This window comes from Salmo salar, chromosome 11 (assembly GCF_965601325.2).
Source record: "Salmo salar chromosome 11, fSalSal1, whole genome shotgun sequence".
Lineage (NCBI taxonomy): Eukaryota > Metazoa > Chordata > Actinopteri > Salmoniformes > Salmonidae > Salmo > Salmo salar.
In genome coordinates this window covers 58742259-58760165 of record NC_138301.1, presented here as the reverse complement: position 1 = coordinate 58760165, position 17907 = coordinate 58742259, and the positions used below count along the sequence as shown (strand labels likewise).

Sequence of the window (17907 nt, the reverse complement as noted above, 5' to 3'; positions counted from 1 at the left end):
CAGTATTTTATTGGACTTGAAAGTTCTGTCATAGCAGCACTTAGAAGTGTACCATATTCCAAAGAAAATAGAGGATTTCTGCATATAGCAATAAAAAGCTTGGATCTCTTTTCATATGTTATTTAACACTGTGTATAGCCTACACTATACGCTTAGTGCCATAGATATGCTACAGTATGTAATGTTAGATTCTAGATTAGGCTACATGTTATTGTTTTATTTGCTGTATGTAAGGGATGGCAGGACCATTTTGAGTGATCTCTGTCCCAGCAGTGCTCTGTGAAGGAGACTGCCTGCCTTCAGGACTGTCTTTGTCTCTGTGGCTAACTCAAAAGGACCTCTTTCATCTCTGACGTAACATTATACCAACATTATATAATTGAAAAGCGTCAATCTGGTACGTTTTTTTGCAAAAAAGATATGCCTCAAGAAACATGATGCTTATGTGTATACATTGCATTCAATTTGGGGAAGATTAGTGTCACAATATTGATGCCTAGAGATGAGCATCAGAGATGCTTTAAGTGATTTATAAAGTGTATTTAATCAGGGGAACCCATTAAGACCAGGGTCTCATTTTCAATGGTGCCCTGAGGACAACATATTCAGCATGAACATTTTCATTTAAAAAAAGGGGTTACAGTTAAAAAATTAAAAATATTTAATTTTTTATAATTTAATACCACAATCAATTTTTATATTTTATCTAAACAAATGCACTTCTCATTAACCTGTTAGGGCTAGGGGGCAGCATTTGCACGTCTGGATAAAAAAAATGTACCCGATTTAATCTGGTTACTAATCCTACCCAGTAACTAGAATATGCATATACTTATTATATATGGATAGAAAACACTCTAAAGTTTCTAAAACTGTTTGAATGGTGTCTGTGAGTATAACAGAACTCATTTGGCAGGCAAAACCCTGAGACATTTTCTGACAGGAAGTGGATACCTGATGTGTTGTATTGACTTTAAACCTATCCCATTGAAAAACACAGGGGCTGAGGAATATTTTGGCACTTCCTATTGCTTCCACTAGATGTCACCAGCCTTTACAAAGTGTTTTGAGTCTTCTGGAGGGAGATCTGACCGAACAAGAGCCATGGAACGATGATGTCCCATTAGACACCTGGCGCGCGAGTTCATGTTGGGTACCCTCGTTCCAATACGTTATAAAAGAGTATGCATTCGTCCACCTTGAATATTATTCATGTTCTGGTTAAAAAAGGCCCTAATGATTTATGCTATACAACGTTTGACATGTTTGAACGAACGTAAATATATTTTTTCCCCTCGTTCATGACGAGAAGTCCGGCTGGCTTAGATCATGTGCTAACAAGACGGAGATTTTTGGACATAAATGATGAGCTTTTTTGAACAAAACTACATTCGTTATGGACCTGTGATACCTGGAAGTGACATCTGATGAAGAGAATCAAAGGTAATGGATTATTTACATAGTATTTTCGATTTTAGATCTCCCCAACATGAAGTCTAGTCTGTATCGCAACGCGTATTTTTCTGGGCGCAGTGCTCAGATTATTGCAAAGTGTGATTTCCCAGTAAGGTTATTTTTAAATCTGGCAAGTTGATTGCGTTCAAGAGATGTAAATCTATAATTCTTTAAATGACAATATAATATTTTACCAATGTTTTCTAATTTTAATTATTTAATTTGTGACGCTGACTTGACTGCCGGTTATTGGAGGGAAACGATTTCCTCAACATCAATGCCATAGTAAAACGCTGTTTTTGGATATAAATATGAACTTGATAGAACAAAAAATGCATGCATTGTCTAACATAATGTCCTAGGAGTGTCATCTGATGGAGATTGTAAAAGGTTAGTGCATCATTTTAGCTGGTTTTATGGTTTTGGTGACCCTGTCTTTGACTTGACAAAACATTACACACAACTCTTGTAAATGTACTGTCCTAACATACTCTAAATTTATGCTTTCGCCGTAAAACCTTTTTGAAATCGTAAAACGTGGTTAGATTAAGGAGATGTTTATCTTTCAAAGGGTGTAAAATAGTTGTATGTTTGAAAAATTTGAATTTTGACATTTATTTGGATTCAAATTTGCCGCTCTTGAAATGCACCTGCTGTTGATGGAGTGCACCACGGGTGGCACGCTAGTGTCCCACCTAGCCCATAGAGGTTAAACAAACTCAACATGAGTCTCCTAAACTGCTCTAGCAGCACCAGGGAATCAAGACGCATGGTGTTCTGCAGGTTATTCCAGGAATGGGGGGGCATTTAAACCTGAAGAAGGATCGACCTAATTCAGTGTAGACCCAAGGAAAGTCAAGAGTTAAACAACCCTCTGAACGGGTTTCGTAACTTTAATACTATAACAACGTAGTTAGGTAAGCCAGAAGTCTGAGGAGTAGATATTTGTAAACAAAAAGGGAGACATTTTTTTGAAACCTTTTTGATACAGGATGCAGTGATGCATATTTAACACATCATCTAAATGGAGCGTAGCAGCTGATACGGTGCTATGTCCTGGTCTATAACCAGACTGGTGCCATATAAAAGGAGAGGAGCAGCTGATACGGTGCTATGTCCTGGTCTATAACCAGACTGGTGCCATCTAAAAGGAGCGTAGCAGCTGATACGGTGCTATGTCCTGGTCTAAAACCAGACTGGTGCCATCTAAAAGGAGCGTAGCAGCTGATACGGTGCTATGTCCTGGTCTAAAACCAGACTGGTGCCATCTAAAAGGAGCGTAGCAGCTGATACGGTGCTATGTCCTGGTCTATAACCAGACTGGTGCCATCTAAAAGGAGCGTAGCAGCTGATACGGTGCTATGTCCTGGTCTAAAACCAGACTGGTGCCATCTAAAAGGAGCGTAGCAGCTGATACGGTGCTATGTCCTGGTCTATAACCAGACTGGTGCCATCTAAAAGGAGCGTAGCAGCTGATACGGTGCTATGTCCTGGTCTAAAACCAGACTGGTGCCATCTAAAAGGAGAGGAGCAGCTGATACGGTGCTATGTCCTGGTCTATAACCAGACTGGTGCCATCTAAAAGGAGCGTAGCAGCTGATACGGTGCTATGTCCTGGTCTATAACCAGACTGGTGCCATCTAAAAGGAGAGGAGCAGCTGATACGGTGCTATGTCCTGGTCTATAACCAGACTGGTGCCATCTAAAAGGAGCGTAGCAGCTGATACGGTGCTATGTCCTGGTCTATAACCAGACTTGTGCCATCTAAAAGGAGCGTAGCAGCTAATACGGTGCTATGTCCTGGTCTAAAACCAGACTGGTGCACGTTTAAGAATAGAGCGAGAAGTTAAAGTTCTTGTCTCTTAGCGAGTTGGCCAGGGATTCTAAAAGTTTGGAAAGGAAAGATAATTTAGAAATTGAATGGTAGTTATCTAAGTCAGAAGGATTTAAAGCCCAGAACCATGGTAGTTATCCAAGTCAGAAGGATTTAACCTCTATGGGCTAGGTGGGACGCTAGCGTGCCACCCGTGGTGCACTCCATCAACAGCAGGTGCATTTCAAGAGCGGCAAATTTGAATCCAAATAAATGTCAAAATTCAAATTTTTCAAACATACAACTATTTTACACCCTTTGAAAGATAAACATCTCCTTAATCTAACCACGTTTTACGATTTCAAAAAGGTTTTACGGCGAAAGCATAAATTTAGAGTATGTTAGGACAGTACATTTACAAGAGTTGTGTGTAATGTTTTGTCAAGTCAAAGACAGGGTCACCAAAACCATAAAACCAGCTAAAATGATGCACTAACCTTTTACAATCTCCATCAGATGACACTCCTAGGACATTATGTTAGACAATGCATGCATTTTTTGTTCTATCAAGTTCATATTTATATCCAAAAACAGCGTTTTACTATGGCATTGATGTTGAGGAAATCGTTTCCCTCCAATAACCGGCAGTCAAGTCAGCGTCACAAATTAAATAATTAAAATTAGAAAACATTGGTAAAATATTATATTGTCATTTAAAGAATTATAGATTTACATCTCTTGAACGCAATCAACTTGCCAGATTTAAAAATAACCTTACTGGGAAATCACACTTTGCAATAATCTGAGCACTGCGCCCAGAAAAATACGCGTTGCGATACAGACTAGACGTCATGTTGGGGAGATCTAAAATCGAAAATACTATGTAAATAATCCATTACCTTTGATTCTCTTCATCAGATGTCACTTCCAGGTATCACAGGTCCATAACGAATGTAGTTTTGTTCAAAAAAGCTCATCATTTATGTCCAAAAATCTCCGTCTTGTTAGCACATGATCTAAGCCAGCCGGACTTCTCGTCATGAACGAGGGGAAAAAATATATTTACGTTCGTTCAAACATGTCAAACGTTGTATAGCATAAATCATTAGGGCCTTTTTTAACCAGTACATGAATAATATTCAAGGTGGACGAATGCATACTCTTTTATAACGTATTGGAACGAGGGTACCCAACATGAACTCGCACGCCAGGTGTCTAATGGGACATCATCGTTCCATGGCTCTTGTTCGGTCAGATCTCCCTCCAGAAGACTCAAAACACTTTGTAAAGGCTGGTGACATCTAGTGGAAGCAATAGGAAGTGCCAAAATATTCCTCAGCCCCTGTGTTTTTCAATGGGATAGGTTTAAAGGTAATACAACACATCAGGTATCCACTTCCTGTCAGAAAATGTCTCAGGGTTTTGCCTGCCAAATGAGTTCTGTTATACTCACAGACACCATTCAAACAGTTTTAGAAACTTTAGAGTGTTTTCTATCCATATATAATAAGTATATGCATATTCTAGTTACTGGGTAGGATTAGTAACCAGATTAAATCGGGTACATTTTTTTTATCCAGACGTGCAAATGCTGCCCCCTAGCCCTAACAGGTTAAAGCCCAGAACCATGGTAGTTATCCAAGTCAGAAGGATTTAAAGCCAAGAACCATGGTAGTTATCCAAGTCAGAAGGATTTAAAGCCAAGAACCATGGTAGTTATCCAAGTCAGAAGGATTTAAAGCCCAGAACCACGTGTATGAGGTGTATACTTATGTTTCAAAGTAGATTTGTTTAAGACGGCCAAGAAACACAATATGGGTCAGTGGTTCTGCAATAAGTGGCGCAGACAGCTGCAGTAAGAACGGATCAAGTGAATCAGCCTCTTTGATTGTTTAACATCAATCTTTTAGCAAAACCCTTAACCTCTATGGGCTAGGTGGGATGCTAGCGTGCCACCCGTGGTGCACTCCATCAACAGCAGGTGCATTTCAAGAGCGGCAAATTTGAATCCAAATAAATGTCAAAATTCAAATTTTTCAAACATACAACTATTTTACACCCTTTGAAAGATAAACATCTCCTTAATCTAACCACGTTTTACGATTTCAAAAAGGTTTTACGGCGAAAGCATAAATTTAGAGTATGTTAGGACAGTACATTTACAAGAGTTGTGTGTAATGTTTTGTCAAGTCAAAGACAGGGTCACCAAAACCATAAAACCAGCTAAAATGATGCACTAACCTTTTACAATCTCCATCAGATGACACTCCTAGGACATTATGTTAGACAATGCATGCATTTTTAGTTCTATCAAGTTCATATTTATATCCAAAAACAGCGTTTTACTATGGCATTGATGTTGAGGAAATCGTTTCCCTCCAATAACCGGCAGTCAAGTCAGCGTCACAAATTAAATAATTAAAATTAGAAAACATTGGTAAAATATTATATTGTCATTTAAAGAATTATAGATTTACATCTCTTGAACGCAATCAACTTGCCAGATTTAAAAATAACCTTACTGGGAAATCACACTTTGCAATAATCTGAGCACTGCGCCCAGAAAAATACGAGTTGCGATACAGACTAGACGTCATGTTGGGGAGATCTAAAATCGAAAATACTATGTAAATAATCCATTACCTTTGATTCTCTTCATCAGATGTCACTTCCAGGTATCACAGGTCCATAACGAATGTAGTTTTGTTCAAAAAAGCTCATCATTTATGTCCAAAAATCTCCGTCTTGTTAGCACATGATCTAAGCCAGCCGGACTTCTCGTCATGAACGAGGGGAAAAAATATATTTACGTTCGTTCAAACATGTCAAACGTTGTATAGCATAAATCATTAGGGCCTTTTTTAACCAGAACATGAATAATATTCAAGGTGGACGAATGCATACTCTTTTATAACGTATTGGAACGAGGGTACCCAACATGAACTCGCGCGCCAGGTGTCTAATGGGACATCATCGTTCCATGGCTCTTGTTCGGTCAGATCTCCCTCCAGAAGACTCAAAACACTTTGTAAAGGCTGGTGACATCTAGTGGAAGCAATAGGAAGTGCCAAAATATTCCTCAGCCCCTGTGTTTTTCAATGGGATAGGTTTAAAGTCAATACAACACATCAGGTATCCACTTCCTGTCAGAAAATGTCTCAGGGTTTTGCCTGCCAAATGAGTTCTGTTATACTCACAGACACCATTCAAACAGTTTTAGAAACTTTAGAGTGTTTTCTATCCATATATAATAAGTATATGCATATTCTAGTTACTGGGTAGGATTAGTAACCAGATTAAATCGGGTACATTTTTTTTATCCAGACGTGCAAATGCTGCCCCCTAGCCCTAACAGGTTAATACATCATAGACATCAAATGGTTGAAATGGAAATAAAGTCTGTGAGTCTGTTACTGCATCATTCTGTACAATCTGTTTCAGAGGTGACTAAAGGACTCCCTCTAGTGGAATCGGATGCATTTTCAGAGACTATTCTTTCAGACAGGTGGTCAGCTGAAGCAAAATGTTTATTAAAAGCACCACACATTTCTGTTTAGTCTAGAATGGGACCAGATGCTGTAAAAACCTGCTTGGGGCAACAAGGGTGGTGGAGTTTTGTTTTAAAGATTTCAATAAATTGGCTGGATTACCACCACTCTCTGATACACAATTCCAAAAATTGGTCAATTTCATTTTATTTATTTATTATTATTTTTATTTTTTTTCTACCCAGAGATGGACACATTTCTCAAATGTCTGGAGTACTGCCAATCAGATGTGGAATCAGTCAGTCTAGCCTTAGCCCAAGCTACATTTCTTTCTCAGACAGTTCATGTGTGAACCAAGGATTAGATCTATCTTTTACCCTTAGCTTTTTGTATGGCGAATGTTTATCTGCAACAGAGTTAAACAGGGAAATAAAACAATTAAGTGCCTGATCCGTGTCAGTGAAAGTTGACACAACCCACCAATCACTCAACCCCAGCTCAGTCCAAAGAAAATTGCTCATTAATTAAAATTCAAAACATTTCTCTTTGTAATAATACGTGAGCGATAATTAGGGAGCTTAATGTCTCTTATGCAGGCAACGGGACAATGGTCACTGAACTCATTAGAAAATATCCCATTGGCTGTGAACTTATTTAGAATATCTAAAAAATATTATTCTATGAGATAAGTCAATGCATTAATGTCTGGCATTTTTTTTTTCTCTAATCCTCTCACTCCTTCTCTCTCCCACCCCTTCTTTCACCCCCTCCTCCCTCTCTCTTTCTTCTCTCTCTTTTTCCCTCATTCTTTCTCTCTATTCTCTAATCTCCCTCCCTCCCTCCCTCTCTGTGCCTCCCGAGCCCCCCGCACCTGTCTGATTCAGAGGGGTTGGGTTAAATGCGGAAGACACATTTCAGTTGCATGCATTCAGTTGTACAACTGACTAGGTATCCTCCCTCTCCTTTCCCCCTTTCTCTTTACATCCTCTTTATCCTCCCTCTTCTCTTCTTTCACCCCCTCTCTCTCCCCCTCTCTCTTCTGTTCATTATTTTCCTCTCTCCTTCCCAGCTTCATGAGGTGTCACCTGGATGGCAACAAATAAATCCTAAGTGGTTTTAATGGGCTTTCTCCATTCTTCTGATTTGTTTTCTACTCAACCAAACTAGGACAAAACTGACAGTAAAGTAGTCTAGAACCTTTCATTCATTTAGCACTGGTAAGTGGATCCATACTGGGCATTAATATGGAGTTGGTCACACCCTTTTGTTGCTATTACAGCCTCCAGTCTTCTGGGAAGGCTTTTCACTAGATGTTGGAACATTGCTTCGGGGACCTGCTTCCATTCAGCCACGAGCATTAGTGAGGTCGGGGCACTTATGTTAGGCGATTAGGCCTGGTTTGCGGTCTGTGTTCCAATTCATCCCAAAGGTGTTCGATGGGGTTGAGGTCAGGGCTCTGTGCAGGCCTGTCATGTTCTTCCACACCAATCTCAACAAACCATTTCTCTATGTACCTCGCTTTGTGCACAGGGGCATTGTCATGCTGAAACAGGAAAGGGCCTTCTTCAAACTGTTGCCACAAAGTTGGAAGCATAGAATTGTCTAGAATGTCATTGTATGCTGTAGCGTTAAGGTTTCCCTTCACTGGAACTAAGGGGCCTGAACCATGAAAAACAACCCCAGACCATTATTCCTCCTCCACCAAACTTTACAGTTGGTACTATGCATTCGGGCAGGTAGCATTCTCCTGGCATCCACCAAACCCAGATTCGTCCGTCGTACTGCCAGATAGTGAAGCGTGATTCATCACTCCAGAGAACGAGTTTCCACTGCTCCAGAGTCCAATGGTGGCAAGCTTTACACCACTCCAGCCGGCGCTTGGCATTGCGCATAGTGGCCTTAGGCTTGTGTGCGGCTGCTCGGCCATGGAAACCCATTAAATGAAGCTCGCGATGAAGAGTTATCATGCTGACGTTGCTTCCAGAGGCAGTTTGGAACTCTGTAGAGTGTTGTAACCAAGGACAGACGATTTTTACGTGCTACGCACTTCAGTACTCAGCGGTCCTGTTCTGTGAGCTTGTGTGGCCTACCACTTCACGGCTGAGCCGTTGTTGCTCCTAGACGTTTCCACTTCACAATAACAACACTTACAGTTGACCGGGGCAGCTCTAGCAGGGCAGAAATTTGATGAACGGACTTGTTGCAAAGGTGGCATCCTATGACGGTGCCATGTTGAAAGTCACTGAGCTCTTCAGTAAGGACCGTTCTACGACCAATGTTTCTCTATGGAGATTTCATGGCTGTGTGCTCAATTTTATACACCTGTCAGCACCGGGTGTGGCTGAAATAGCCCAATCCACTAATTTGAAGGGGTGTCCACAGACTTTTGACCATGTAGTGCCATCCAGCTTCCAGCCATCCAGGACCTCTATACCAGGCGGTGTCAGAAGAAGGCCCTAAAAATCGTCAAAGACTCCAGCCACCCTAGTCATAGACTGTTCTCTCTGCTACCGCACAGCAAGCGGTACCGGAGCACCAAGTCTAGGTCCAAGAGGCTTCTAAACAGCTTCTACCCATAAGACTCCTGAACAGCTAATCAAATGGCTACCCAGACTATTTGCACCCCCCCCACGCTGCTACTACTCTCTGTTATAATCTGTGCATAGCCACTTTAACAGCTCTACAATCAATAATAACTCTACCTACATGTACATAATTATCTCAATTACCTCGATACCGGTGCCCCCTCACATTGACTCTATACCGGTACCCCCTGTATATAACCTCCACATTGACTCTGTACAGGTACCCCCTGTATATAGCCTCCACATTGACTCTGTACCGGTACCCCCTGTATATAGCCTCCACATTGACTCTGTACAGGTACCCCCTGTATATAGCCTCCACATTGACTCTGTACCGGTACCCCCTGTATATAGCCTCCACATTGACTCTGTACCGTAATACCCTGTATATAGCCTCCACATTTACTCTGTACTGTAATACCCTGTATATAGCCCCACTATTGTTATTCACTGCTGCTCTTTAATCAAATAAGATTTGTAGTGTACAATTAAAAGACGATGTATTGCCCAGCCCTTATCCTGTACTGTGTGTTTTAGATGTAATATTCATCTGTTTAACTGACACAGCCAGAGAAAACACTCGTGCTGCTAGGCAACCACTGGACACAAAGTCCTTGAATTATCCATGGACACGAACACAGTCCTGAAGGCAGTCGAGGGAGGGAGGGAGGGAGGGAGAGGGGGAGAGAGAGATAGACAGACAGACAGACAGACAGACACTCTGTTTCAATGTTCTTACTATCCATAACACTAGGAGAGGGACTGTTTCAATGTTCCTACTATTCATAACACTAGGAGGGAGAGAGAGACACTGTTTCAATGTTCTTACTATCCATAACACTAGGAGAGGGACTGTTTCAATGTTCCTACTATTCATAACACTAGGAGGGAGAGAGAGACACTGTTTCAATGTTCCTACTATTCATAACACTAGGAGAGAGAGAGACTGTTTCAATGTTCCTACTATAGCTGATTACATCAAGTACAAAATAACACGTAGCCTAATATTCAATATAAAACATAATGGCAGTAATTGTTTTGTCTGTGTGGCCCAGCCCAGGATTAACTCAAACCTCTATTACAAAAGCACAACAGGAAAAAGCAACATGTTTTCTCCTTGTGAGGGAAAAAGTTTTCCTTTACAGCGTAATTGGTGGTGTTGGGCTATAGATGGTCATGCAGTAAGCAAACATATATATTAATGTTGTGATTAGCATACAGATTCAGCAGTGGTGTAGTGGAGGCTATACACCGTATACCCACTTCATTTTCAATGGGCATAGCGTATACTCCTTAATTCCCCACAATGCATATCAAAGTAGTGTAGTGGAGGTAAACACTATCAATTAATACGGCTGATGGAACAAATCAGAATGTTTTAGCTTAAAATGCTGCTAAACTATTATTTATTCACATTTTAAGCGCAGCAATGTGCACACGACTGTATGCCTACGTGCAAATGTTCCAAAATGCATTTTGCCGGGAAAACACAGTTTCATGGACAGAGATGGAAATATCTGTTAGAATATAGAATGAGGGGAGATCTAAAGATGCAACAACTATCATGGGTTGCTAATATGACTGGGATTATCAACAACTATCATGGGATGCTAATATGACTAGTATAATACCTTTAGTGGCTTGAAAACCAATAGAACAGGAGAACGCATAATGAGGAAGTATTTATAAAATAACTGGCTTCGCGTTTCTTTTTCCTCTCCCCAATTTCGTGGTTTCCAATTGGTAGTTAGTCTTGTCTCATTGCTGCAACTCCCGTACGGACTCGGGAGAGGTGAAGGTCGAGAGCTGTGCGTCCTCTGAAACACAACCCAACCAAGCCACACTGCTTCTTGACACAATGCACACTTAACCCGGAAGCCAGCCACACCAATGTGTCGGAGGAAACACCGTACACTTGGCGACCGTGTACGGCGCCTGGCCCGCCACAGGAGTCGCTAGTGCGAAACTTGGCCAAGGGAGAAGGGCATCCCTGCCGGCCAAACCCTCCCCTAACCCGGACGACGCTGGGCCAATTGTGCGCCGCCCCAATGGGTCTCCCGGTCACAGCCAGCTGTGACAGAGCCTGGACTCGAACCCAGAATCTCTAGTGGCACAGCTAGCACTGCGATGCTGTGCCTTAGACCGCTGCGCCACTCGGGAGGCCTGGCTTCGAGTTTCTATTGTGGGGTTTTGTCCAAGTTTCAAACAATTAAGGAAAAGGAAAAATATAGCGACGCTAATAATGGGCCTAACCGTCTTCTGGTTGGTGGAAAGGATTTCCCAAAAACCTTCTCAGTTAAAGGTTAACTAGATACAAAGAAGCCTCTGCCTACCTGGCAGAATGATATCATGATTATTTGCATCAATCTGGTAGCCATTTTGTTATGCATACTCCATCTCATGTGCGCTACAGAAACCCCACTAACCAAACAACAGTATTAGGTGCCTGCACACTTGAATAATTTTTTTTTTTTAAACGTTGATTTTCCCAGAAGTCAAAAGTGGTTTCCTGATGTGGTTTAAGCGTTGTTATGGACTTAGAACATCACAATTTTTCTATAATATAAAGTGTGACTTTGAGAGTAAAAACCTAAAGAAAAAAAAAAGCAACAAATGGCTACTGGATTGAAATCTGTTACCTGTGAATTTGTGACTCAGTTGACAGCCTCATTTAGATCAGATCATATGAGCCTCCTCAGAACTGGGAGGATGATGTCATAGTGAATAGAACAGTGGATTGCACAATGGGCCTCATCTACTCTCTCCTACCAAGCAAAAGAGCAGTAACTTCACATTTTGGTCGAAAATAAGTTACTGACATATTTATATATATATTTTTTAAATATATTAGATGTCTTCTTTATCATGTGGACAAATTCCCGGTGTTCTGTTCTGGAGAAAATGGGAGGTCATGTCTGCAGTAACTACAAAAAGTTCCAGTGAAACCAAGGAGGAAAGCAGTAACTACTATCACTCACGTCAGTTACTGCCTTTTACCTTGGTGTCACCAAGCTTTGGGCTGCAGTGTCTATGATGTACCCTTTTTTTGTTGTATTTTTTTATTTGTTCTTTGCTGATACAAGTATCAAACTATATGAAACTGACAGCTACATACGAATGCATTTATGAACACAAGTTTGTGTAAAAAAATAAATAAAATAAAAAATCGTCATGGAAACGTATTCCATTGGGTGTACCAAGCAAGAAGGCAGTAACTGCTGTCTAGGGTCAAAGGTCAGGTCAGGGTCAATATGAATAAAACATTACCTCATAGTAAGACAACAGTGATCTGCCTACAACTCATTTGTCTGCACAATGGAAAAAAAACTTTTTCAAGACATTTTTCTCAGTTATACTCCAATGAGCAGTTACTGCCATTTTTGTTTGGTAGGGGCAGTACTGTTAGACTAGGCTACTTAGATATAATACTGTCCTGGGCAAATATCCTCATATTAACCTGTGTTGATTTTATACCAGCCACATCCAAAGATGCAGAAATAATGTCCTGGCCAAATACATTATCTTCATATTAAAGGGATATGTTGGGATGTTGTCGATGAGGCCCTTTTATCTACTTCTCTAGAGTCAGATGAACTTGTGGATAGCATCTCCAATACGAAGGATGTTAAAGGTAGTTTTGCGAGCCAACGCTAACTAGTGTTAGCACAGTAACAGGAAGTTAGCAATTGTGCTAGCACTAGTTAGCAACTTCATTCAAACCGCACATAGAAACAAATAAAATGGTATCCATGAGTTAATCTTGACTCTGTGGAAAGTAGATAAAGGAACTCATTGACAACATCCTGAAGTATCCCTTTTAACCGGTGATGTTTGCACCAGTCACATCCACAGAAGCAGAAACAATGAATGGCAAGAACAAACACAGTAATGTACTCCTTGCTGCTCTGGTAGAGAGCACTGTGACACACACACACCAGTCCACCTCTACATTTGGTATGGCTGTTTTCTAATTGGGTATCTGGTCTTGTGTGTGTGCGTGCAGTACCAGTCAAAAGTTTGGACACACCTATACATTCAAGGGTTTTTCTTTATTTTCATTATTTTCTACATTGTATGAAATAACACATGGAATCCTGTTGTAACCAAAAAAGTGTTAAACAAATCAAAATATATTTTAGATTCTTCAAAGTAGCCACCCTTTTTCTTGGCATTCTCTCAACCAGCTTCGTGAGGTAGTCACCTGGAATGCTTTTCCAACAATCTTGCTTTTCCAAAAGTTACCACATATGCTGAGCACTTGTTGGGTTGAGGTCAGGTGATTGTGGAGGCCAGGTTATCTGATGCAGCACTCCATCACTCTCCTTCTTGGTCAAATAGCCCTTACACAGCCTGGAGGTGTGTTTTGGTCATTGAAAAACAAATGATAGTCCCACTAAGCGCAAATCAGGTGGGATGGCGTATCACTGCAGAATGCTGTTGTAGCCATACTGGTTAAGTGTGCCTAGAATTCTAAATAAATCACAGACCGTGTCCCCAGCAAAGCACCTCCACACCATCGCACCTCCTCCTCCATGCTTCACGCTGGGAACCACACATGCGGAGATCATCCGTTCACTTACTGTGCGTCTCACAAAGACACGGTGGTTGGAACCAAAAATCTCATCAGACCAAAGGACAGATTTCCACTGGTCTAATGTCCATTGCTCGTGTTTCTTGGCCGAAGCAAGTCTCCTCTTCTTATTGGTGTCCTTTAGTAGTGGTTTCTAGACAGCAATTTGACCATGAAGGTCTGATTTCATGCAATACTTCTGAACAGTTGATGTTGAGATGTGTCTGTTACTTGAACTCTGTGACGCATTTATTTGGGCTGCAATCTGAGGTGCAGTTAACCTCTAAACAGCAGAGGTAACTCTGGGTCTTCCTTTCCTGTGGCGGTCCTCATGAGAGCCAGTTTCCTCATAGCGCTTGATGGGTTTTGCGACTGAACTTGAAGAAACCTTCAAAGTTCTTGACATTTTCTGCATTGACTGACCTTCATGTCTTAAAGTAATGATGGACTGTCATTTCTCTTTGCTTATTCGAGCTGTTTTTGTCATAATATGGACTTGGTCTTTTACCAAATAAGACTATTTTCTGTTTAACACCCATACCTTGTCACAACACAACTGATTGGCTCAAATGCATTAAGAAGGAAAGAAATTCCACAAATTGACTTATAACAAGGCACACTTGTTAATTGAAATGCATTCCAGGTAACTACCTCATGAAGCTGGTTGAGAGAATGCCAAGAGTGTGCAAAGCTGTCATCAAGGCAAAGGGTGGCTACTTTGAAGAATCTCAAACATAAAATACATTTTGATTTGTTTAACACTTTTTTGAGTTACTACATGATTCCATGTGTGTTATTTCATAGTTTTGATGTCTTCACTATTATTCTACAATGTAGAAAATAGTCAAAATAAAGAAAAACCCTGGAATGAGTAGGTGTGTCCACACTTTTGACTGGTACTATAGGTTTGTGTAGGGCTTGTTTTGGATGGTTTCCCAGACCAAGATCAACCGTTTCCTGGACAAAAAAACCCACCCCTCTTTAAATCTAGGACTAAACTTAAACTTGGTTTATACAGTGGAAGTAAGCCTATAGTCTATCCATGGTTGAATCCACACAGTCCAACCGGCAACTAAAGCTCTGAATGTTGAAACGCTAACACCAGTTAAACTGTACTGTATGTATGTTACTATCAACAGTTCTATGTCTATCCACTATGTAGTCATGTTGTCTTGTTCTATTTGATATAAGTACCAAAACATCACCTGAAGCCCTGAATATTGGAATTCCAACACCCGTTGTGTTTATTAACTATGTCCATGGTGTGTTGTTTCAAAGCGATAAAGTATGACGCTGCGAAGGAGGAGCGTTACCAGCAGGAGGCCAAGCAGAAGGAGCTGCAGCGCATTGAAGACGCGCTACTGATGGCTGCTCGCAGAGGTGAGGAGACAGGAGTTAAACTAGTGGACTGACATCACAGAGGTGAGGAGACGGGAGTTAAACTAGTGGACTGACATCACAGAGGTGAGGAGACGGGAGTTAAACTAGTGGATTGACATCACAGAGGTGAGGAGACGGGAGTTAAACTAGTGGACTGACATCACAGAGGTGAGGAGACGGGAGTTAAACTAGTGGACTGACATCACAGAGGTGAGGAGACGGGAGTTAAACTAGTGGACTGACATCACAGAGGTGAGGAGACGGGAGTTAAACTAGTGGACTGACATCACAGAGGTGAGGAGACGGGAGTTAAACTAGTGGACTGACATCACAGAGGTGAGGAGACGGGAGTTAAACTAGTGGACTGACAGATATTAGGTTCTGTTCTGTAGTGTAGTGGACCAGCCAGGTATTAGGTTCTGTTCTGTAGTGTAGTGGACCAGCCAGGTATTAGGTTCTGTACTGTAGTGTAGTGGACCAGCTAGATATTAGGTTCTGTTCTGTAGTGTAGTGGACCAGCCAGGTATTAGGTTCTGTTCTGTAGTGGCGCAGCCAGGTATTAGGTTCTGTTCTGTAGTGGAGCAGCCAGGTATTAGGTTCTGTTCTGTAGTGGACCAGCCAGGTATTAGGTTCTGTAGTGTAGTGGACCAGCCAGGTATTAGTTTCTGTTCTGTAGTGGACCAGCCAGGTATTAGGTTCTGTAGTGTAGTGGACCAGCCAGGTATTAGGTTCTGTTCTGTAGTGGACCAGCCAGGTATTAGGTTCTGTACTGTAGTGGACCAGCCAGGTATTAGTTTCTGTTCTGTAGTGGACCAGCCAGGTATTAGTTTCTGTTCTGTACTGGACCAGCCAGGTATTAGGTTCTGTAGTGTGGTGGACCAGCCAGGTATTAGGTTCTGTACTGTAGTGGACCAGCCAGGTGTTAGGTTATGTTCCGTAGTGGACCAGCCAGGCATTTGGTTCTGTACTGTAGTGGACCAGCCAGGTATTAGGTTCTGTTCTGTAGTGGACAGCCAGGCATTAGGTTCTGTTCTGTAGTGTAGTGGACCAGCCAGGTATTAGGTTCTGTTCTGTAGTGTAGTGGACCAGCCAGGCATTAGGTTCTGTTCTGTAGTGTAGTGGACCAGCCAGGTTTTAGGTTCTGTACTGTAGTGGACCAGCCAGGCATTAGGTTCTGTAGTTTAGTGGACCAGCCAGGTATTAGGTTCTGTAGTGTAGTGGACCAGCCAGGCATTAGGTTCTGTTCTGTAGTGGACCAGCCGGGCATTAGGTTCTGTTCTGTTCTGTAGTGGACCAGCCATGTTTTAGGTTCTGTTCTGAAGTGTAGTGGACCAGCCAGGCATTAGGTTCTGTTCTGTAGTGTAGTGGACCAGCCAGATATTAGGTTCTGTTCTGTAGTGTAGTGGACCAGCCAGGTATTAGGTTCTGTTCTGTAGTGTAGTGGACCAGCCAGGTATTAGGTTCTGTTCTGTAGTGTAGTGGACCAGCCAGGTATTAGGTTATGTTCTGTAGTGGACCTGCCAGGTATTAGGTTCTGTTCTGGAGTGGACCAGCCAGGTATTAGGTTCTGTTCTGGAGTGTAGTGGACCAGCCAGGTATTAGGTTCTGTTCTGTAGTGTAGTGGACCAGCCAGATATTAGGTTCTGTTCTGTAGTGTAGTGGACCAGCCAGGTATTAGGTTCTGTTCTGTAGTGTAGTGGACCAGCCAGGTATTAGGTTCTGTTCTGTAGTGTAGTGGACCAGCCAGGTATTAGGTTATGTTCTGTAGTGGACCAGCCAGGTATTAGGTTTTGTTCTGGAGTGGACCAGCCAGGTATTAGGTTCTGTTCTGGAGTGTAGTGGACCAGCCAGGTATTAGGTTCTGTTCTGTAGTGTAGTGGACCAGCCAGGTATTAGGTTCTGTTCTGTAGTGTAGTGGACCAGCCAGGTATTAAGTTCTCTTCTGTAGTGGACCAGCCAGGTATTAGGTTCTGTTCTGTAGTGGACCAGCCAGGTATTAGGTTCTGTTCTGGAGTGTAGTGGACCAGCCAGGTATTAGGTTCTGTTCTGTAGTGTAGTGGACCAGCCAGGTATTAGGTTCTGTTCTGTAGTGTAGTGGACCAGCCAGGTATTAGGTTATGTTCTGTAGTGGACCAGCCAGGTATTAGGTTCTGTACTGTGTTGGATCAGCCAGGCATTAGGTTCTGTACTGTAGTGGACCAGCCAGGTATTAGGTTCTGTTCTGTAGTGGACCAACCAGGTATTAGGTTATGTTCTGTAGTGGACCAGCCAGGTATTAGGTTCTGTTCTGTAGTGGACCAACCAGGCATTAGGTTCTGTTCTGTAGTGGACCAACCAGGTATTAGGTTCTGTTCTATTGTGGACCAGCCAGGTATTAGGTTCTGTTCTGTAGTGGACCAGCCAGGTATTAGGTTCTGTAGTGTAGTGGACCAGTCAGGTATTAGGTTATGTTCTGTAGTGGACCAGCCAGGTATTAGGTTCTGTAGTGTAGTGGACCAGTCAGGCATTAGGTTCTGGAGTGTAGTGGACCAGTCAGGCATTAGGTTCTGTAGTGTAGTGGACCAGCCAGGTATTAGGTTCTGTTGTTTAGTGGACCAGCCAGGCATTAGGTTCTAT

At 41.9% G+C, this 17907-nt stretch overlaps 1 protein-coding gene across 1 annotated transcript in view; it reads left to right on the top strand.

The window, feature by feature from the left end:
• The window catches only part of LOC123732797 (intermembrane lipid transfer protein VPS13C-like), a 34870-nt gene extending 19547 nt beyond the window's left edge, over positions 1–15323 (top strand). The window contains exon 6 of the mRNA XM_045712074.2: positions 15190–15323. Coding sequence (XP_045568030.1) covers positions 15190–15323 — 134 coding nt within the window. The remainder of the gene's footprint in view (positions 1–15189) is intronic.
• The last annotated feature ends 2584 nt before the right edge of the window (positions 15324–17907 follow it).